The 23283-nt window shown below is 40.2% G+C and overlaps 1 protein-coding gene across 3 annotated transcripts; it reads right to left on the bottom strand.

The window, feature by feature from the left end:
* Positions 1-1480: 1480 nt before the first annotated feature.
* Positions 1481-15640, bottom strand: BNIP2 (BCL2 interacting protein 2). 3 transcript variants are annotated; one of them, XM_063412311.1, is made up of 12 exons: positions 15578-15640; positions 13371-13508; positions 12779-12909; positions 12009-12076; positions 11152-11325; positions 9179-9355; positions 8451-8553; positions 8202-8333; positions 7482-7568; positions 7250-7348; positions 5835-5870; positions 1481-3951 (listed from the first exon to the last, which is right to left on the bottom strand). In XM_063412311.1, the coding sequence occupies exons 3-12, from the start codon at positions 12826-12828 to the stop codon at positions 3903-3905; spliced, it is 975 nt and encodes a 324-aa protein (XP_063268381.1). In that variant the 5' UTR covers positions 12829-12909; positions 13371-13508; positions 15578-15640; the 3' UTR covers positions 1481-3902. The 3 variants fall into 3 exon arrangements, with proteins under 3 accessions (XP_063268381.1, XP_063268380.1, XP_063268382.1); XM_063412310.1 differs by having other exon boundaries at positions 15464-15618; XM_063412312.1 differs by lacking the exon at positions 5835-5870 and having other exon boundaries at positions 15464-15618.
* Between the last annotated feature and the right edge of the window lie 7643 nt (positions 15641-23283).

Raw genomic sequence — 23283 nt, 5'->3', positions numbered from 1 at the left:
CTCTTCACAAAGCCCTTTTTTCCTGTTAGTTTAATATGGGTAATGAGAGGTGATCAAAGAAATAGTGTAGTTCAACTTAGAATTTTGAAGCTAGGGAAGCTGCAAGATGTCTTTCAGAATATGAATATTAAAATATTCCTTACATTTCAGAGTGTTACTCTAAAACCAGGCGTCCTTAAAAAGTGTAATTAAAACACTTGTTTCAAGTGTCTCTGACAAGCAGTGAAAAATTCTCTTCAGAATGAACTGCAGCCATAAGAATTTTGACTGCAAGATTTGCAAGGCTTCTCTGGTTACAAAATGCATGCAAAGCTGTTATCCCTCTGCTCTCTGTTCCTCATGAGGTTTTTGCGGGAGACTGGAATTACTTGAGAATTCAAATCATTTCCAAAGACAACAGCTTTTGAGAAGACATGAATTTAAGCCATCTTCCTAGATACTAAATACTATGCAAATCTGTAGGATACACTGACAAAAATTTGGCACTGAAAGAAATAGGCTTTTAACCAGGAAACTTTCTACCTTGTGAGAGATTTAGTTAATAAAGTGACTATTCATGATGTAGTTCAACATTTTTCAGTCAACCACAGACATTTCAGCAGACAGCATCAATGAAGCTGACATGACCAGGCACCAAGGACACCTTCTCCTCCCCCTGACACATTTCCAGGTCATTTCATAAAAGATTCCATTACTGCCACGTGTAATCTAACCTTGAAGTGTGACACAATTAACTGCTGAAAGTTTTACTGTCATTAGAGCATTTAGGGTATGATGAACAAAGCTGCTGAAGCAGATCCAGGCTCCAATATCCCAATGCACTGCAATTTGGAGTGCAGCTGCTGTAGCTAAAGTCTCTCAGTAGAATGTTACCCACAGCAACTGGGACTGTTCTTTACTTGTTTCCTGAGAGTAAAGGAAAAAGATATGCTAAACTGTGTCATTATGAACAAGGTTACATATTATTCTAACTAGTTCTATGCTTTTTGGAATAAAAGTTCTTCATTTCAACATCCCAGAACCTCAAAGACTTCAATCTGCTTCAGCACTAAATCCTTGTACATCCCTTCCCACTACCCTCCAACAGAACGTGGCTCTGCCACAGTACACAGATCTAAACATTCAAGCGAGTCCAGAGTCTTCTGCCATCAGTTTTTAATGACACTTTCTCCAGAATCTCTTGGCCACTTCTGAATTTACCCCGTTGCAGAAATCATTAGGAAATGTCACATCGAGAGGCCACTGGCCCAAACATCTCTATTTCAGTTGTGCACAGCAATAATGAGATAGGTAATGACTCACTACTACATAAACAAATGTACATAAACTAATGAGACCTCCAAATCAGAGGTAGATTAGTGACACATGAAATTTTTTCTTGACAGGGCTCACCAAATTCTAGCAAAATTACTTTTACTTTCAGAAGGAAGTGCCATTGAAAGGTGAATTCCCTACAATACTGTATCTTATCACCAAGTGATGCAAGTTTAGAAATAAGTTTTATTTAAGTATGACATTCCAACTTTTAAGGTTTTTAAATATTAAAATATATTACATTGTATTATAAATTTTAAAAAAGTTAAGTTTGACAAAACATTATCCATAGCTTTGGGACCACTTTGCTTTTTGTAAACATCCACCTCACCACTAAATGATGAGCTGCAGGAAGTCAGAGGGGAATATTCTTTAGTACACTTCTTTCTCCAGCTGCAAATCTTTAGAGACAGAACAATTGTTGTGCTGTATACTCATTCACAACAAATTACACTAGAGAAATAAACCATTTATAAGCACATACACATTTCCAGAAGAAATCATACTACTGCAACTGTAGAATGCTTGGCCACCAGGAAGCCCAGTAACAATCCCATCATTTGGCAAGTGTGGCACATACACAGAACAACTGCTCTGTACTGCACTACACACTCAGGAAGCCACAGGACAGAGAGAACTACAGTCCCTCCACAAAGAATATAATTTTACTGAGACTAATCCTTTTATCAATTAGGAAAAAATGGAAAGGAGATAATCAGAATGCTTCCTGTTTAGCTTAGGACACATGCAAACCCAGTAAAAATCAGATTTGCATGGTTGTACAGACCACACTGTCCAAGTATCAGAAGTAAACAGGCTGCAGGTGCTCCAGGTACTGACTTGCACTTTACATTAACGTGAGCCAATGTCAAAATTGAAGCAGGAGATAAGACAGCCCCAAAGAAAGTGCATTTGTGTTCTGCTTTCAGAGCAAGACCCAAACCCGATGGAATGGATGCAAGGCAATGTGGCATTGCCTGTTGTGTGAATACATCCTGCCTATCCATCTCCTTCAAACTCTGACACAGAAACTACAGCAACAAAAGGACTTTGACCTTGAGATGAAAGTATCTGAACCGCAGACTTAAATAAACTCCCAGAGACATGAGCAGTTTTCTCTCACCTGACATCCATGTGCTCTCAGAGCCTCTACAGGTATCACTGGAGACAGTGGATTAATTGTTACTTGCTAAGTCTTGACCATGGAATATCTCACAACTGTTGTTTATCAGTGTCACGTAGTAATCTGGTTGAACATAACTTTTTTTTTAATAAGGTAACTGAGTAACATTAAATATAGTTAAAAAGTGATAATTTTTGGCATTAAGACAAAATTGTGAGCACAATAAACACCAAAAGCCAAGATTTAATATACTTGCTACAACATTATATTGCTCAACTCCTGAATGAGTTTATTTGCATATACCTGCCCTTACATGGAAAAATGCAATATTTATCAAAAGACATTACAAACTTTTACAATGTAGTAACCAGTGCATTACTGTTGTCCCAGTAAACCTAAACACACTAGTTATGTGTCCAAGAACACCCCTTACAGATTTACCCCCATTGCAGGGAGTGAAAACACCCCACCTTTAAAACACTTCTGAAAGGTTAAATTAGTGCTGGTATCATGTGCCTAACAGCTTTAGAAATGGATGTTTCATCTATGAGAATGACACAGGCAGCATAAGACCAAAAAATGGTAAGACTTCTCATATTTCTGCCCAAAATAGCATTGTGGCTAGAATACCTGTGTAGCTCCCAAGTTCTACTGACATGACCAGAGCTCCTCCCAGTCACAGCCAAGCTTCATCCATGAAGTACCACAATGAACTCATTTCCTGCTGCTAGCTGAGACATACTGAAGCAGAATCTAAATTCACAACTTCAACTGAGAGAGGTCTGGTTTCCCACCAGTCAGACAGTTCAGCTTTTGCTCAGGCTTGAACCCCGTGGCCAGCAAACTGCCACCCACAGAACTGCAGTTCTGCATCCTGGACCACTGAAAGACACCAAAGCTCACCCTAGTGAGGTGAAGGAGTGAGCTTGTGTAAGGTAAGTGAACAAAAAATATGTATCTCTGTATTTGTGAAAGCCAAGTTAATGTGATTGTTAATATCCAAACAAGTTTTCATGACAACAAAGAAATGCACTTGACCATTTACAGCAAAACACATTTATACAATAACAACAAGTAACTTATGGCCTTGTCTACCTGCAAATGAATTCCTTCAGCAGGTACACACAATATATTGCTCAGTCATAAAAATATATATATTATCTCTTTCCTTTAACATTTAGGCATATAAATATTTTACTGAAGAACATGCATCATTTAGATAAACAGTTGCAAGAACATCCTCTGAAAACATAGAGTTCTTTGCCATTTAGCAGTATAAAACGATTACATAAACAGCAATTAAAGTCAAGACAAACCAATACAGCAGTAAGCAGTTCATTGTGTGCTAGTCCAAAGCACCTTTTGCAACAGGTTATATAATACACACACACAGAGGATGCACTGTAATGCAGCACGAGTGGCATCGTTCATCTGCGTATTCCTCAGTCTTGTTTGGACTCCAAACTTACTGTTCACTTTTCTGCTCTTGTTTTCCATTCAGCTCTTGGTCAATTCTGCTTAGCAAAGAGAGTAGTAAAATAAACTCTGTTAATATAGTTTGATAGCTTGTATTATTAGGTTTAAAACTATTAACCTTAGCAGGAAAACACTAAGCTTTTACATGGGAAAAGTTTTAGTAAATAAATATTAAATTAAGGTTTTTATTTAGTGTAGTCATAATGTTTGGGTTCTTTTCAATATCTATTTTCCTACCACCCCCTAGAAATCAATTAAAATTGTTAGGAAACCATTTAAGTAACTACAGCACTTGAGAGGAAGCATTTTAAAAGTGCAAGTGAAGTTTGACTACAGCAGAAAAAAGCATGGCCTGTGCTCATAATAACAAATGCAAGCAGGAATACAATGCACGACAGCACGACAACATTCTGATGAATTCATAAGCACTGAATTACCTCTAATGCTATAGTAATTAAGCCAAGAAGGTAACAGCACTAGCTGAATCAACAAAAGTGAGGAGGCTCCTTAACTGCAATACTTTTTCTATTATGTTTTAAGACTCTTGCAATTACCTTGGAAAAATTCACCATCATCCTGATAAAAGTGGGTTTGATTTTGTACCTTATTTTTTAATATCTGCCTTGGGACCAGCAAACAAAATGCAAAAACCAGGGGATGACTGAAAGCCCTGCACAAAATGTGCTTTTCCTCTTTACAGTAAGAACAAGCTACAATCTTGGTAACATCTTCTGGCAAATTAAGTTGTGCATGGAGGTCAATTAATATTAAAACCAACAGCAGTTCTAAAGTAAGAGACTAAGACCAGGCTTACTCTCTAACATAACTGTCCAGACTCTCAAAATATAACCAGCCAGTTTATAAAAATTATAGAAACAGTGACAGCTCCTCTGGGCCATGAACCCATAAAAAGGAGCTGCTTTCTATCTGATTCAAGGCTCAGTATCCAATTCTGCCTGTGATCTCTAGATCTAATTTTCACTGAAGAACATACTGCTTTCTACAAAACTGATGGTAGTATAGGTGAAGTTATCGACAGGGACACTAAAAAGTGCTTGTTCTACTGGGGATTCTTTAAATTATCACTTAATTGGTGTAATTCCTAAAGAATTTTCAACATATCACTAGATTTACATGAGAGCTTCCAGAATTCCTTTAACCTCAATCTCAGTGTTTGTCTACCCAATTTGGACAATAAACCTTCCTTAATAGTTAGGCACACAAAGGAAAAGTAATAAAAAAAACAAAGTTAGCAGCAAAATCTTTCAGTACATTTGTTAGTGAGTAAAAAAATAACACATATCCATTCAAAAAAATTCATCAGCTGTGGAATAGCTTGAGAAGTTAGCAGGAGACTGGAAATTAAAGTGGAAATCCAGTATTTATTAGGAAGGAACATAGGCACTGCAAATACAAACAGCACTAAAATACTAATTGAGATTGCATTATGCAAGTTAATAACTAAAAAGGTAGTGAATACCAAAAATACAAGATTTAATATTAGAACTTCTTACGGAGGTTCATCTCTGCTAATGCATAGCTACAGCTTAGCACCTAAATACAGCTCATCTCCAGAGATCAGGTCCTGTTAGAAACAATGACATTTCATTTAATGGGTTCATACTTTGGCCTCTTAAGGACTTCAAGTTGAGAACCCATGTATCCCCTTAAAAGTGAGCATCTCACATGAAAGTGTAATAAAAACTATTCACAAATAGTTGTCTGAACACCCAGGATGAGTTCTTACAGATTCCACTGCCTGCAAGTACAGTATAGTTGCTGTCATGCATAAAAATTTGGGCACTAGTGCATGTTTATATTTACAAATGCTTATTCCTTTATGCAAGCCAATCAACTGGGAGTTAGTTGCAGTGCAAATTGTCTTATCTAGATGCAACCCTAATCAAAATATGAATTATACCTTTTCTGTTTCTTTCTAAACTTTTCTTCTTCATACCTTGGTGAGGAAAAGTTTTATTTCAGTAAATATAACATATGAAGGCCAAAATCAACAGAAGCTGCAAACCAGTGTCAACAGAATTTGCAGAAACTTATCAAATTTTGAAACTGATATAATTAAGAAAAAATTACCATACCTCCAACATATATTAGCATGAAACAAAAAAATTAAGATTTAGTTACTATGACATAACAAATGAATTCAATATGACCTCTTGTACAGTGTTAGCATTCACCACTAAAATTTAAAGTCTCTATCTGTAACAGTTTGAAGCCAGATATAATCCTCCACAGAAATCTGAGAATTAATTCCTCACGTTAACCAGACTTTGCAGAACAGTTAAAGGCTCATCAGTAGGGAGGGGAGTCTTTTAAAGCTTGGAATGACAGTCTGAATATTCGTAACACACCCATAAAACCCCAGAAAAAAACCTGTAAAGACAGCACAAGGCTGCCTCACCCTTGTCATGTGTTTCACTCCCACCCCATGAAAACTGTTTCTCTGTCTTGCAGAGTTGAAGTGTGGAACTGAGAGCAGCTGATGTGTGCAGAAATACCCAGCCGTGTGCAGGGCACGAGGCGTTGTCCAGCACTGGTGTGTCCAGGTGACACCTGGCCACCTTCCCCAGCCTGTGCTCACCCATCACGATGGGATCCAGGGTTTGGGTGTCACACCCTCTAACAGGCTGCCATCAGGGTTGTTGGTGTTTTCATCTGGTTTCCTTGAGACTCAAGTTTAGGGTTTCTACTCTATTACTGCATACACAAATGCTTCTCACAAAAAGATCATCATCTTATTTGAGAGCAGAATCGTGCTGATGTTAAAATGGGTATTTTAAAATGGGATGGGAAGGAAAAAAATTACATTGATGCTGTCTAATTCTTTACCAAAGTAGTACCAAACTGTGGTGGGTAGGGAGGGATTCAGCATTTTCCCATTGCTGATTTTCTTTTAAATGAAAACCCAATCCAAGTGATACTTCAGCACTTAACTTGTTCCACATTTTAATTAAAACACTTCAGAAGACATTACAAATAACTTCAGGATCAACAGGCCCACAATTTCTCACTCACAAGTCAGTTTAATATACACACTGAGGTGCAGAACAACTGGAATGAGACCTTCTCCAGAAGGTTTAATTCACACCCCACAACTTTGTAATTGCACCAAGCCCCACTGTGACAATGACTGCACATGAACATTTTGGCTACTCCACACCAAACTGCCCTCAGCAAAGAGCTCAAACATGGACACTCCTAGAGACAGCAATGATCTTAATTAACTCATTATGTGTTACATTCAAACCAAACACTGATTACAGCACCTACCACTCCTAAACCACGATCAAGGTAGAAGATGTTGGAATAAAAACGTACTGTTTTATGCATTCTGGGATGCCAACGTATTCCATGGGGATGAGTTCAGCTAGTTCTGCCAGGGTAAAGACATACCTAATTTTTTGGCTGAATTTTGAGCTGTGGAAGAACAAATGCAGGGTACAGTTACAACTCTAAATGTTTTTTTCACTAGGTCAATATTAAAACAGTCTTTTAAGTTCAAAGCAAACAGCTGTCAGAATTATTTATGAAAAAGCTTCCAGAATATTACCTAATAAAAGGTTTTGTGATGGCCAGGAGTGTTCTGATGAACCAGGAAGGATGAACTATGATTAAGGATTTCAAATTTTTCCTTAACCTGAAGGATTCAAACAATGGATAATTACTAGAACAAAAAGGCAGCACGACCAGGGGGTTTGGAATATATAAGAAGTATGTTTTCAGAAGCACAACTGTCACATAATGCACTATTCTGACATCATATAATTAGAAGTCAACCTCCATCAGAAGAAAAAATACGACACAACTGTAAAATAAAAACTAAAGATTCACAATCAATTTGACAAGGAAGTAACATTCCAAGGAGAAACCTCTTTGAATCTTTTAACACAGCTAACGATGGAGTGGTTCACAAAGGACCCCCCCTTATTAACCTTGTGTTAATACATTAAGCTGTTAGGATATTCTACAAGATAACAACAGTCAGTATTCTAAGAATACTATTTTCACTAAAAAAACACGCTGAGAACAACAGCAACAAAAAGCACACACAAAACCCCCAAGCAACCAAAACACCACACAACACTACCCAGGCATGTTTGTAGCATCATCCCACATTGCCTGGTACAGGAAGAGGTTTCCAGTACCACCCATTTCCTTCATCAAATCTTAACAGAAGGGACCACACACCACATTAAACAGCAGTTTTCCCTGGATATGTCTATCCCTGAGCATGTGAATATTATAAGAAAATAATTGCAGAGCTTCTTACCTTCTATCAATTTGCTGGTAACATTTCCTAAGCCAGCCTAAACTTGGCATTTTTCTCCTTGTTGTTGCACCATTCAGGTAAACTATCATATAGTTCTCTGCTACTAACAGCTCTAAAGTGCCAATTACATATCTGGAGAGACAAGTAAAGAGAACTTTAATATCTACAATCTTCATCTGAAAATAATTCCTAGTAGTGCTCAAATATATTAAAAATAACAAAAGTCCAGAAAGGCAGATGATGACTTACTTAAATAGATTGTCCATTAGGTATCTGTAGTTAGGCTGGCTGCTCTCAGGCATGAAGCAAACAGCAAACACAACAATGGCATTCAACCCATCACCATAATAACCTAAAAACAAAGAAATAAGCAGCAGTAGTGACAAAGGTGACAATACATTGACTGTATTCACACAAAGTCAAGCACATTCAGTAATCTTTTTCATTATTTACCTTAAAGAGATGTACAAACATCCACATGGATACATTCGTACAGTTAAAAAAAAATCAAAGTGTCTTTTTCAAGTTTGTCTGCTTCTAAAGCAACAGCTGAAGCTGATGTCAATCAAACCCTGTATCTATAACCAACGTTTCAGTGTAGAAACTCGGTACATTTAATATGTTATTAAAGTTTAGTCAGCTTTTCTTCCAACCTAAACTTCACAGACTGTTGGGAAGAGTCAGGAATTGATTTCTGCCTTAGTAGTTAAATGTTTCAAATAGTCTAGAAGCCAAAACATTAGGTAGCAGTGACACTGTAGGATAGAGTAAATGCATCTTATTCCATTGGTGCATTTTGGTACATGTGACCACCTGTACATTTTGGAGCTTTAGTTTAATAGAGGAAGAATTATCATATCAACCATGTCTTAACACTGCAACAAATGAATTGGCACAAAGCTCTTGTTCTGCCTCCCCAACCCAGCATAAAGAAGCAGTTGCTCAGCAGCTCCCCCGAGCACGTCCCCAGCCCTTACCACCATGGCTGATAACTTTTTTGTAGGGCTCAATTGCCTTCATGTCCACCCTGTGGTCCTGCTCCCCGATCCTGAACATTCGCCAGCGCCGCCCGTCGTCCTTCTCCTCTGCCACGGCGTACTCAGCCAGCGAGCCCTTCCTCATCACATCAGTAGTTTTTGGTTTTGGAAGATCATCTGCCAAAGTGAGAACGTGTTGGAGACCCATTATGAACACCGTGCACAGTGACAATCAGCTACAACACAAGTTAACCACTTTGCTATCTAATCTATTTTGGTATTCTTCAGCCAGTCAGACACACCATGATGTCATGGGTATTTTATTAACACACCCATGTTGGCAGTTATCTGTAATTTTCTCTATCACAAGTATGTGAAAAATTTCCATTCATGGAGGAAGCCTAATTAATTGTAGGCTTTCAGGACACAGACCTCAATGATTTTCACCAAAATAGACAAAGTGGTTAACTCCAATGAGAATTACAGAGGTTGATCACAGATTTACATGAAGCATGATTTAAAACATTGAGGTACCTTGCAAGCAGACATGCAGGCAAATCTATGGAAAATTAAATGTAATTCACGTGTGCAATCAAAATATATGAAATTTGTGCTGACAGCAATCTGTAAGACAATTTTGCTCCAATGAAATTATGATTCTTGACTTTGTTGCATGGACCTTACCCAAAGCGAGAAAAACCTACTGCAAGTTAGTTGTCTGTTCCCAAGACAAAGCTGTTAATTGAAACTATCCTTCCAGGAAAATGAAGGCAGCAGCATTAAAGAAAGAAAAGACAGAAACCCTTTTCAGCCACTTTTGAAAACAAGACACAAACATCTGGAACATTTCCTTCGCATCACTGCAAAATTAACACTAAATACCAATTATTCTTCATTAAAACAATGAAAATCCTTTTACAAAGTAAACACACAGTCTCTGTTGAGAAAACTTCCCCTGCAATATGCCTTTAGCTACTTAAAAACCAAACCCACCCCTGTATTCTGAAGAGTGTTTCTTTCTCCACAAGCAGTGCTTCAAACGTAACAATGAAAAGAGAACTTCCTGTTTATTCAGGAATTAAAATTATTTTATTTTCATGATGAGAAAATAATAATTGAGTTTACATGTTACTTATTAGAGACATTCCTAAACCATGAAGCTCACAGATACTAAAGACTCCAACAGTTTGCCCAACACAACTGCTCTTGGCTTCCATAAGAGGACCTTAAAACATCATCAAACTCCACGTTTAAATTTTGTGCTTTAACTCCTACACAAAACGTTTCTCTCAGATAAAATTTGTTAGAATCTCCAGGTTTTGCCTATTAACACCTATTAATTGTCTTAAAACTGAGATAATTACTAGTGTGACTAGAGCTATTTTAACTTCCTATGAAGCCATTTCAGAATTCCTTGATATAAAATAGAGGCTTTTCTACTCCCTCTCGTCAGCCTGCAAATATGCACACTCTATGGCTATTGAGCTTTTGCCATTCTCACCTCAGGAAGATTTGAGATCAGATATTACTTGGTATTTTTAAAAATACTCTTCTGTCCTCCTTGAATTGCAACTCATCAATTTCTGAGTAGCTAATCTAGATGCCTCCATTTAAAACTGATTTTTAACACATGCAAAACACCTTGGGTACTTTTTTCTGTTGGATGGTTCGTAAAAACTTACTGCAACAGAGGATTTTCCATAACTTCAAGCCTTACAGATGCATATATGGATGATCTTCACCAAGGTTTATCTGCAGCTACAGCTGTTAACTGCCTGTTTACTAATCAGATGAGGTCTGGTTTGCTCTTTAAAAAGCCACTGCACCTATTTCTCACTCCTAATCTAATCACTCCCTTTGTATTTCTCCTCTTGCACCATTGAGTCACAGCTATTTCTTACTAGAAAAACAGTCTAAGAAAAGATACTAAGAAAATATTTTAGAGCATCAGACAAAAGGACCAAAATACTCACCTTCCCATTCAAATTCATTGCTATTTTCTGAAGGAGTATCTAAATCATCCAAATCAATCTCTCCACTCTCATCCAAGTCATCAGACAAAACAGATTCCTCACTGGGATCCAAAGTTAAGCTAATATCTGGAGCCATCAGTTTCTTCCTCAATTTGGTTCCATTACCCTCTGTATCTAAAGAAAGCAAATTATTTTCAAAGCTAAAGCAAGTTTAGATAAGCATATTACCAAGAGAGAAAAGCACAGTCCTTTCTCATAATGCATTAGAAATTAATTTAAACAAGGTGGGTGGCAGACACCAACCATACTCCCTACAGAAGGAAAACCTGATGAACTTTCACCACCTCAGACACTGCTGCCCCTGCCTGCTGCATGCAGGAGCTGTTCCAGGTATTACACTGAATAAACCTTGCAAATAGTGAAATAGATTCATGTCCCTAGCACTTGCTTTTGTTAGGCTTCAGTGACATCATAACCGTCTTTGATAAAATAATATACAACCTGGAAAAAAAAGACTGACAGACAACAGTGAGGACAGAAAATGAAAGAATCTGTTCTGTGAATACACAGAATGCTTTGAGGTACAAGGCAAATATTGGCATGATTTAGACAGGAGTTAAAAGCAAGGAATAAATCAGATTACTAATCCAGCACTGGAATGCCACAAATAAAGCAGACAGAAAAAATCCAAAAAAATTTTTTAAATGTAAAAACCTCCAAAACCCCCACCAATGAAATGAAAAAACCACAGAAACAAAAACACCAAAACAAGTAAAACAATCCCCCCACACCAAGGAACTTTAAAGCAGCCTTTTAAGGAGGAAGCAGTCAGCTGGACTGGGGTGGAATGTTCTTACTGGCTTCACTTTCTGTTCCAGCTGCAGCCAGTGCATCAGACTCAACAGGATCATCCTCTGGCAGGGGCCTGGGACACAAAGTACAAATTATTGTTACAAACCTCCTTTTACATTTTTTAAATGCCATATATTTAGACTTACATACTACTACAGAAACCCTCTGTGGGACAGCACTGAACTAACTTTACTTATGGCCTAAGTTGAAGCTTTCAGTTAACAAACCCCAAGGCAGCAGAAAATTCCTTTACAGCATTCAAATGACCATCCCTTCCTGTGACAAATACCTAAACACTGACTACCAGTGTGTCATCCGTAAGAAAACTTGTTGTATTCTTGCTTGAACAAATTTTGACTTGAAATAAATTGCTGATTTATTAGTAAATAAAAAATTTACTCATCATAAAATGTGCCTAAAGCTGATTTAGGTTTTTTGTAGGCCCAAGCATCAGTAGAAGTGTTAACTTTTAAAGACTTTCCTCAGAAATTTTGCCTAATGAAATATTTGGGCCATGAGGCACTGGGAGTAATATGCAAATAATGTAGTTGCAAAATATTATCACAGGAAATAAACAAGCTTACAAATCTAGATTTCAGAGACACTGGAAATGTCAACAGTGGCAGTCGTGAAGAAATATGCCACAAAACCTTTTCAAAACTGCAATATTAATGGAAATCACTTCAAGGTTATTACTGAGTATCAGTTCACCAGGAAGACCTTACTGCTGATGTTATGTGTTTGATCTGAATTGCTTAAAAAAATAATTGAAAACCTTGGAAAATCTTCATCTTGCCACTCTTCCTTAAACTCAACTCCTTCCATTCTCCAACCAACTCGAATTGCTAACAGAGACTCCTGATCAGGCAGCACCTCTGGTCTTCAGCACAATGGGCTAAAGAGGAGCTGCAGGAATAAAACAGATGCTGTTAGTTCAATACCGTGGTAATTCCCAAACTTGCAACACATCCTTTAACTTCTCATCAAATTGAGGTACCATGCAGAATAAAACCAAACACAGGGAAAAGTTTTTTGTTTGTTTCCATTTTACTTTTTTTTTCCAGATAAAACTACTCGTGGTATGGTTTATCATACAATAATTTAGGTTGGAAGGGATTTCATACAGTCAAGGATCAACTCCTCAGTTAAAATTAAGGCCTTGTGCAACCTGTTCTATCATTTATGATTACACCAATTCACTCCAAAATGTAAGAAACCTGATGTCTCTAGACTCTACAGTATGTAATTAAGTGTATATTTTGAGAAAAAGTCCAGATCTAAACTACAAGCTATTTAAAAAGAAAAAACCCAAACAACCCAAACACTTTGAAGATAATTATTTAAGAGAGTGTTTTTGGAGAACTCACCTTATGATGTGCAAGTAAAGCTGTATTTTTTCAGGCTCACCCATCACCAGCAACAAGGAATCCCCAATAATGGAACATGGTAAACCATTCTGCTGACATAGAAGTCCAAACCAGTTGAAGCTCTTGGCTGTGTTGGCTCTAAAGATTGGAAGAAACAGGGAAACTTATCAAGGAAGGCATTAAGAAAATCAACACTCATCAAAACAAGAAACCATGATATTTTGCAAAGAAGCAATGAACACAACACCAGGAAGTACAAAGTTTGAATGCAACCAATACTGCTTATTAACTGAGGGATATAATTTTTTTACATGGCTGAAAACCAAATTACACTTACTGTTCTATAGGATCAGCTTTCCAAAAAGGGAACACATCACTCAAACCGACTGCTCTTTCACAGCTAATGAACACGTTTCCATTCCAGAACAGCAGGTTAAACCTACTCAAGAGGTCAAACATCAGTGTTTTCACCCTTTTTTCCTAGAAGAATAGATAATTTTCAGAGTTCTCCCAGTAATACCAAGCTGCCTGAGCTGGTAGGTTCTGGAATATCAAATACAAGTGTTAAGCAGCCTGTTGAAAATTGCCAATTTTAAAAATTGACAGTACAGCTAAATAGATACTGGAGCCTGTCCCAAACACCTAAAAAAGGGGGTGGCAGCAGGAGTGGGTAGAAGGACAACAGAAAGCACGAGATCATTTTATTCATGAAGTTAAAGGCTGCTTGCAAAAATTATTATTTAGATTTTCACCTCTGAGTTCTCAGGCAAACACATAAATAATTACAAGCCAGATATTTCCATGGTTATATCTGCCTATCCAATACAAGGACCTATATTCAGTCCTTGATCAGCACCCCTGCATCTAAAATAGAAGAAATACAAAGTTTAACTTTGCAAGACAATTGCAAAGTCGAGCATTTTTACTGAACAATGTACCTGACAGGCAAAGAACAGAAAGCTGTTTCCATCTCAAAAAATCAACTTCAAAACAAGGTTACCCTACTGTTTTCCCCTCACAATACTGTTGACACAGTATTCACCTTCACTGTGCCAACAGAAACATTAACTGAGTGTCAAGTTCATTCCAGGTTCCAGGCATTAAAGAGGTGCCTTTAAGAGTAATTTTCACATTTGATTTTAAAACAAGCCTAAAGCAAGGAACAGACACATCTTCTGGTGCCCAAACCCACAGGATGCAGCTCACTGCAATTTCTAAATGTTTCTATGATTCCAATGGTTTTTAAAACGTGGCCAGATTAGCCATAAATGCAGGACAAGTTTCCCAGATCTGAAGATGGACCTCCAGACTTTACCATTTGTAAATTTGCAAAATGAGACCATTGGAGGACTATAGTCAATAACAGAACAATTGTCTCTTTTTACTGCCTTCTTTAAGCATCAAAGCACAGAGAAATCAGACAGCTAAAAGAGAAAACTTCTGAAAACTCTTGCTTTCCTCCCATGAATACTACTTTAAACTCCACATCCAGAGCAATAGAAGGGCCTGTACTTGTGCGCCACTCAAATTTATTTGAAGATAAACACTAATTTCTCAAAACAATCCCCAAGAACTTATAGCCTACCCAGATATTTCTTTGTCTTAAAGGAATATCCTTAAAGACTTAAATATCCTTACAAGTCAACTAGAAATAATAACTACTATTTCGTGTACTGAATCAGTAGCAGGAAATCAGGAGGAACTAAGACAAAAGGCACTAGAGAGGAACTTCCGCGACCCGGCTCAGCCCTGCGCGCTGCGCCGCGGCGGAACAGCCGCTCGGGGCCGATCCTGCGGGCACGGCAGGCGCTTTTCCCCTCGCAGATTTACGCGTCCACAGCTCTTCCCTCAGCGGCGGCAGCGCCGCGGGCGCGGCCGAGCGGGGCCCAGGGGCTGCCCGGCCGCGGGGCCCCTGCTCGCCGCCACCGCCGCCCCGGCCAGGCCCAAGCGCTGAATCCGCCGCCCCCTGCGCACCTGCGGCCGGGCCGCGACCCCGCCTCCCCCCGCGCCCGCCCCGCGCGGCCCGGCCGCGGCTCACGGCTGCCGGCCCTCACGGCTGCCGGCCCGGCGCTCCCGCCCCTCCGCGGCCGTACCTGGCGGGAGAAGGAGCGGGGCCGGGCCGCGCTCGGGGCCGCGCTCGGGGCCGCGCTCGGGGCCGCGCTCGGGGCCGCGCTCGGGGCCGCGCTGCGCTGCGCGCCCGCGCTCACCCGGAACCGCATCCGCCGCCCGAGTCACGTGACAGCCCGGGCCGCGCGGGGCCCGCCGCTCGCGCGCATGCGTGAGGGGCGCGGGGCGGGGCTCGCGCCGCCGTGAGGGCGGGCGGGGCCGCAGAGCAGCCGCCGTGAGGGCGGGACCCGAATGAGCTCCGACAGTGACACCGTGACAGTAACACCGCGTGCCCGACAGCGTCGTCCAGACGCTCCTGGAACTGTGTCAGCCGTGCTGCTGTGACCACTGCCCTGAGGAGCTTGTTCAATGCACGACCACCCTGTGGGTGAAAGGCCTTTTACCGATCCCAGCCCTGCTGTGCCCCGCCCCAGCTTCGGGCGTTCCCTCGGGCCCTGTCCCTGGCCCCGGAGCGGCGATCAGTGTCTGCCCCTGCGCTAGCCCCCGGGAGCAAGCTGCAGCCGCAGCGAGTTCGCCCGTCAGGCTCCTCCGGGCTGAAGTGGCCAAGGGCCCTCGGCCGCCCCTGCTGTGGCGCTGCCCCCGCCCGGGAGCGCGGCGGGGACGGGCCATGCACCGGGCAGCCTCGGCTGGAGGTGATTAACGCTAATTAGCTGCTCTCCCTGCACTCAGTACCGCCCTCCCCCAGTGCCCGTGCCGCTTGTCCTAGGACTGACGTGGAAAACGTCAAATCCCATCGCTGAGCTGTGTGTGCGGGGCTGGAGTGCCGTGCCTGATGCTTCAGGAGCCCAAGAAAGTGTAAGATGAGTGTCAAAAGCACGAGGGGAACCTCCTACATGAGAGAAAAGAGCATAGATAATGCCAAGACTAATAGCGGAAGCAGAGGTACCGAGGAGACCCTCAGAATCGCCACATCATTTGCAGCTACAATTTCACCTGTATATATACAGCATCGAAAATACAGACCTTCATCACAGTAATATCATGGGAAGGTAGAATTTTTTTTTTAATCTCTTTCATGTCCCGAATGGTAATCGTACTAGGTTTAGAACTTGCATTAAAGTTTTGACTAAGATTTCAAACTTGCCACTAACACATATAATATACAGACAACTCCTGACTTGATCACAGCTGATCGAATGCCTGAAAGACATAACAATAGCAGCAAAGTCTATTTTATTGCTGGGTACTAAACGAACTTGGAATGAATTTGACTGATATGCAGAAGTGTGGAAGGATTTAAAAAGCACTGCATTCCCTATACAGTTCTCAGACAGTTTAAAGCAGAGGTTTGCTCCAAGCCTTGAACAGATATAAGGGTGCAAAAGATGCATGGAGGAGAACATGACAAAGAAAAACACCACTAAAGAAAAAGCAAGCACCACCAAGCAGCAAGGAAAAAAATACAAACAGCAGGTAAAAAAACCACAATTAGGAAAGTATATCAATTCGAATATTGAAAATGTATTCATAAAGAATTAGTATCATGCACAGCAGATGGCCTGAGGGCTGTATACATTATCACATAAAAGTTATAAATGTAAAGGAAGAGCTAGCTTAAGTATAAAGAACTAACGTTTTAAGAAAAATTGTCATATTAAATACTTTTGAATTTTTAAAAATATGCTTCAGTTTCTGATAAACTGAGAAGTGTTTTCAAAGTGCACAAATACATCTGCAAGACACCAATGCCACGCTCAGGTCACAGCGGTCAGAAAGCGGTGCAGTTTCCCATCTCTTACACGGGGTGGCACAAGATAGCTGGAAATGCACCAAGTGTTCTGCCTGAGCCGAGAAAACAAGCAAACAAGAGGTCAGAGCCAGCTGCTAGGGAATGCTGAATAATTCTATTTTTAAACATCAGATAATTGCAAATACAAGCAGTTTCTGACACAAAAGCATTACCAAACAGAACAGGCTTGAAGGAATCATGCTCTGTTGTATACATTTTGTCCTGTGCGTGGGGAAAGTCAACTGTTACACAATTTCAGGGTCTGACATAATGGACAACTAACCTTTAAATAGACATTAATCAAAAGTATCAGAATACAAAACCCCTTTTTAATAATCGTTTCACATTTTACATATTAGAAAAATATTTTCTAGTAATTCAAACCCCCCATCAACTAGATGGGAAGTGCCACCCTTTCAAGTGGTTCAAGCGACAGCTCAGAAATGCTGGAACTTGAAAACATTAATTTGAAAGTCTGTGTCAGTGGGGTGGATGTGGAGACTGCGTTTGTACAGAATTCCTCCTTGCCATTTTCCCTATACAGGCAATCCAGATGCTTCTGTGGGGTTTTTTTTGCAACTTAGTTTTGCCCTTTTTTGATGGTAAGGTTTTTGGGTTGTAGCTTACCTTGCTTTTGTACTCCATAAAAATAATTTGGCTCCTGCCTTAGAAAACAGCGGAATAAAATGACAAGATCAACATGTTACAGAGTAGCAGCTTTCAGGTATGTGCATCAGAGGTAGGTAGTGTATAAAATTCTGCTTCACTTCTGATATTTCTATCATCTCTTTAAAGCCATTCTGTTGCACTCAGTTGTCCGACTGCAATAGTAGCTGAGTTTTTGCATATCATGAGGTAAATTATTGATCCAAAAGTGACCCTCACACAGTCTGTGTCCCTGTGTTCTCTCTCCCCAAACTTCTGAGCTACTTCAGATACAGCTCACGATGCTGTAGTGGATTAGTTCTTAAGCAGACTTGCACTTCACTTCCCCTAACACACCCTTCTGGTGTTTTGTCTTTTTCCATCTCAACAAATGCACGGTTGTTGAAAAGAAGCCAAGTTCTAACTCAGGTCTACGTGAAGATCTTGTGTTTGGAATTCAGCTGCAGAGGTACAAAAATTGAGAGAGAATGTGCATCCTTCTAAGAGTCAAACAAAACCCTGCACATTTGCCATTTCAAGGACATAGCTATTACCCACATACACTCTACTGATCCTCTCTGTGCATGATTTTCAGGGGGGTTTATTTATTTTTCTCTATCAGAGAGCATCACTGTGTGTTGGCTACAAACAGCCATGCTGGTATGAGACACAGCAAGAGCCAGCTTGGTACCCATGAGAAACTTCCTGTCTGTGTTTGGAAAGGAGGGGATGTATAATGAATATTTTGTTTACAGAATTTGTCAATGTTTTTCATTAGTCTTTAAATAAGATGTCTGTATTGCATGTGAAAGATACTAAATACATGACTATTCATACCATATTTGCTAACTTCTATGCCCTCAAGAAAAGTGAATATTAATCCTGAATTTCATTTTGGCTGAAAACTGGGGGACCTATTAATTGTGGGAATAATGCATAAAAATAAATGCAATAGATCTCTTGCATCCCCTTCTGGGTAGGTACCACTAGATAATTGCAGTACAGCAGTAGAATTGCAGACAAACGTGTGGTTGTATACCGCTAACACAGCATTCCTAAATTTGTCCTGGCAAGTGTGCCTGTCTCAGAAAAGGGAAATTGTTAGATCCAGATAACTTTGGTTTTCTGAGGTTATTTTCTACATATTTATTTTTTTTACATGGTAAACATTCTTACTTTCTTGTGCCTTATAAAAAGTGTCTGCTCTTTGCCATTTGCAGTGTTAATGTCTACAATAATGCTATGTTAATATTACAATTTTTATCATATTGTGGTCTAAATCCAGTATCAATTGTGGGTGAATCATACCAGGAAAATATTTCTGCATAATCAAAAAATCTGCAGCTTCCTTGATATGAAACAGTCGAGTTCTCAACTTGCGTTTCTGTGTGCTCCCATGGTCAGGCTGTTATTCCTACCTGCATGCAGGATGCATTCAGTTCAGCTCACTTCCAGCAGCTCCTGGAAAAAAACCACAAAACACATGAAGTACCCTGTTCCACGGACAGAAGATATCTTTGCTGGTTGAGCTCGAGGGGAAAACTGGGTGCAATTATATATTCTTTTAATTATTCATGACTTGGGTCTGAAGTGAATGTGTATACATTTTTCACTTATTCACTTTATAAAATTCAAAACTAAGCCCAGGAGCAGTTTTATTCTTGGCAGCATGACAAGTTTCCTTTCCTCAACGAACCAGTCAAAGGAATTGCTCCTCAGAGAGTTTGTCATCCTCACATATCCCAGAGAGGCGGGAGGGAAGCTGGCACTCATTACGCCCCTCGTCACACATGTGTGTGCTCTCTCTCCTTCTCCTCTCTGACTGTGACAACAAGCCCATCTCAGAGGACCGTGTTTATCTCTAGCATGTGGTTTCATTTGTGTAGCTGATTTGCAGTTCATTAATCTAGAAAGCATTGCTCAGTTCTGGTAAGGATGATGCATCCATCCAGATTCTGCTTACTCCCCCTCTGTCCCTGATGCAGCTCAGTTCAGAGAGAGGGAATTTGTGCTGTTTTGCAGAGCAACTACAGCTGAAGCAGCTCAGAAGCCAAAAGCTGATGTAAACACACACCAGGAAATTGTTTTGATGTGGCCTATCAGGCTGCTGGCAATGCACTGTGCTTCCTTGGGAGACATGCAAATTTATGGGACACAACTTGACATGATTAAGGCAATGCATACAGAATAGGTAATTGCCCTTTGGCAAGAGAATGATGTCAAGAGCCAATGATTCTTTACATTCTTGGCAGTGCAGGTAGAATCGTGAAATTAGGGGCCTCTCGGAGATTCATTATAGTTTAGGTGTTAGATTAGGTATTTTTAAACTATGTTTTCCCAACTTTTATGTGGTATTATTATTAATTGTCTTGGTGGGGAACCTAGGAACAATAGTAAATTTTTAGCCTTCAAAATCTAAATCTGTATCTGCTGATATTATGACAGCTTACAATAGTTGTTGAGTTTGGAGACAACAACAACAACAAAGGGGAGTTAAAATAATGCCACAGGGAAACATCAACTTCTGCTGCTCACTCACAGCAGTGGGGTTCTCCACTTTGAAATTTAATTATCAGAGATACTGGCACTCCTTGTTGACAGACATGTGCTCAGAACTCATCCACATGCCTGAGTGGAGTCAGATTCAGCTTGTGTCAGGGTTAATGAGAAATTACTGATCACTACCTGGGAATTTGGGGGTAAGAATGGCTGAACTTAAGGTGAAAGATTCCATATCCTATTACTACTCCCCTGAGCCTGCCTAGCAAATAGCTAACTGTAATGTCTTAATTAACCGTGTGCTAGAATCAACCTTACTCTCCCTTGCAAGCTGTACACATTGCTAATTACATTAAGTAGGCACACAGGAGCACAAGGCAGGCAGGCTGGGGCAGCTGGGTTTCCCACTGTACTGCAGGGCCAGGCGAGTCTGGTGGCACTGGAAGATGTTGGAATGGCACGTTTTGGTTTAACGCAAGCAGGAGGAGGGAAATCCCCTCCGTGTGCCAGAGAACCTTCCCCTTCCGACCTCCTGGCCAAGGCAGGCCCAACAGTCACAGGAGACTGTCGTGGCCAAACTTAACAGGGGAAAGCAATGCAGGGGAGCAAACTCATGGCAGAAGCACAAATTATGGAGCTGTCACCTGTCTGTGCTACACAGAGAGCCTGTGCACAGGTTCTGCTGCTGTGAATGCTCAGCAGCCCCAGTGCCAGCACAGCCAGAGGAAAGAGCGAGTGTGCTTGGAGTGTGCTGTGCTCTGCCTGTGAACAGCTGGCACATGATTCTTCAGGGACTTGTGCCATCTGGTAGCAATGAGAATCTATCGTGTTACACAGTGCCTTTATCAGAAATAGGAATTGGAAGAACATCACAAAGCTGGCATTAGTTTGCTGCTACAAATTTGACATTATTACAAAACTGGTTCTAAAAACCACATTCTCTGGTTTGTCCAGTACATAGTTGATAAGTACTTGATTTACTAGGTTCTGCTATTTGGATAACTGAAAGTGTGTAATTAAAAAATGTGTAATTTATTGAGGGATTTTAGATCTAAAAAAATATAGTACCAAAGTTCTTTTTAGAGCTAAAATACTTCAAATTTGGTTTTTGTCATCCTTCTCCATTAGTACACAATTGACTTTTCCTCCACTGATACCTGTCATGTTAGTTTTAAAATTAATTTTTAGTTCTCTGTTGCTTCATATATTAAATGAAAGTTTTTGAGGTAACTTCTATCTAAGCTTTCCGCATCAAGCCCTTCATGTCCAAGCTTTTATTCAGGTAGAATACTTGGATTTTATCCTGGCCATTAATTTTAATTTTCGAACAGTATTTTTTGAAGATTAGCTAAATTAAATAATTTTTGCAATTAGTGTCAAATTAATCCATAATGGAAGGTAGATAACAGTAGAGATGAAGTCTCTTAGATTTTGACAGATACTCTCATTGGGTTTAATGTTTTGTATAATATCTCCTTAAGTGAGGAAAGAGCTCGCCTTGATGACTTCCTTCCTCATGGCCAGGCTGCTGGCCACAGAGAATAACTCTTTTTCTACTTCTGCATTCTAAAAGGAGTGCTGTTAACCCTGATAACATTAATACCCATTTTTGCCTTAATTAGGCCTTATCTCTGGCACTTGGTAGCTGATGGTGGCTGAAGCTCCATGGATTGTAACATATAAAGTCTACCACAAAATATAACAAAACCAAAAAACAAAACAAAACTCACTCAGAAATCCCCCTCAAGCTTGTTTTCATATGGATAGGAGAAAAAGAAGTCAGATGATTAATCTGACCAGTGGAAACCAAGGAATAGTAATCCTTGGCAAACTAGTGGAAAGGAGGCTGGAAATGGATTAACAAGAACAGTCATTTTAGGATCAATTCCTGGATCAACAAGAACTTGGATCTGAAAGTACCTGAAAGTCCTAGGAGTTTGTCATTTAGACTGGCCAAAATAAAAGAAAGTAAATACACTTATACTTACATTAGTGTCACTGGAGTGGGACTATAGATACATCTGTGCCCACAGTGCTGCAGTTTGAAACACCTGATTCAGAGCAACCCCTCTGCTCTGTCCTGGGATTGAACTCAGCTTCAGTTTCTCCAGTCATTACATGCTTACTCCTGACTGCTCAATGTCCTCAGACACTTTCGTTTTCTTAGACAAATTTTTTGGTTTTTGTAATAGACAGGGACATTGATGTAATGGTTAATTTTTTTCTGGCATCATATGGCATCATTTAAATGATTGGTTAAAGTCAAAACTTTTTGTGCCTGATTTGGCCTCCCTGAATTCAGTGACAGTTTTGTTTCAAGTAGTAGCATGTTTAAAATTAGTGAGAGTCAGGAATAGATGGATAATTTTTAGAAATTGTCTGTTAAACCTGAGAAGACAAGTAGGCAGTTCTGCTGGGGTAAAATTAATTACCATTTTTTACTGCTTTTGGATGAACATTTCTTGTGTACTCTGTGAACATACTTTGGGCTTGGTCATACCATGCTAGTCTAGCAGAATTCTCAGAAAACCTCAGTAGATCTGGTGACCAAAACCCAAACAAACATAAAACCTCAAGAAAGCAGTCCATCCCCCAGACCCCAAACACGACTTACTGACATCACAGGAAAACGCCCAAGCTTTGAGGTTCTAGGGCTAAACATACCAGATATACGTGGGTAACATTAAAGAGATGAAGTCCTTATGCTGGGGGTTGTAAGACCTTCAGCAAGCAAACAGGATTTTACCTTTCTGGAGCTCTAAAGGCCCCAGTTTGCACTGGCTAAGTGCCCCAGCCCAACTGCACCTTTCTGGCAGAGGTTGCCCTCCTGTGACACAGGGTGCAGAGCTGAAAGTTGGCTACTTCTCCTCTACCACAGTTTACAGCCTGACTTAGCAGAACCAGCTCAAAGCT

Source organism: Prinia subflava, chromosome 15 (assembly GCF_021018805.1).
Source record: "Prinia subflava isolate CZ2003 ecotype Zambia chromosome 15, Cam_Psub_1.2, whole genome shotgun sequence".
Taxonomy (NCBI): Eukaryota; Metazoa; Chordata; class Aves; order Passeriformes; family Cisticolidae; genus Prinia; species Prinia subflava.
The sequence above is the reverse complement of the archived record's forward strand: the minus strand, read 5'-3'. Positions and strand labels throughout refer to the sequence as shown.

What these genes read in the sequence shown, in the direction of transcription:
- BNIP2 (XM_063412311.1), bottom strand. Translation starts at nt 12,828, where the DNA reads ATGGAAGGAGTTGAGTTTAAGGAAGAGTGGCAAGATGAAGATTTTCCA. An exon ending in ATCCCAGAATGCATAAAACA is followed by an intron (nt 5,871 to 7,249) that starts GTACGTTTTTAT and finishes TTCCTCACCAAG; the next exon opens with GTATGAAGAAGAAAAGTTTA. An exon ending in TTTAGAAAGAAACAGAAAAG is followed by an intron (nt 3,952 to 5,834) that starts GTATAATTCATA and finishes TTTGCTAAGCAG; the next exon opens with AATTGACCAAGAGCTGAATG.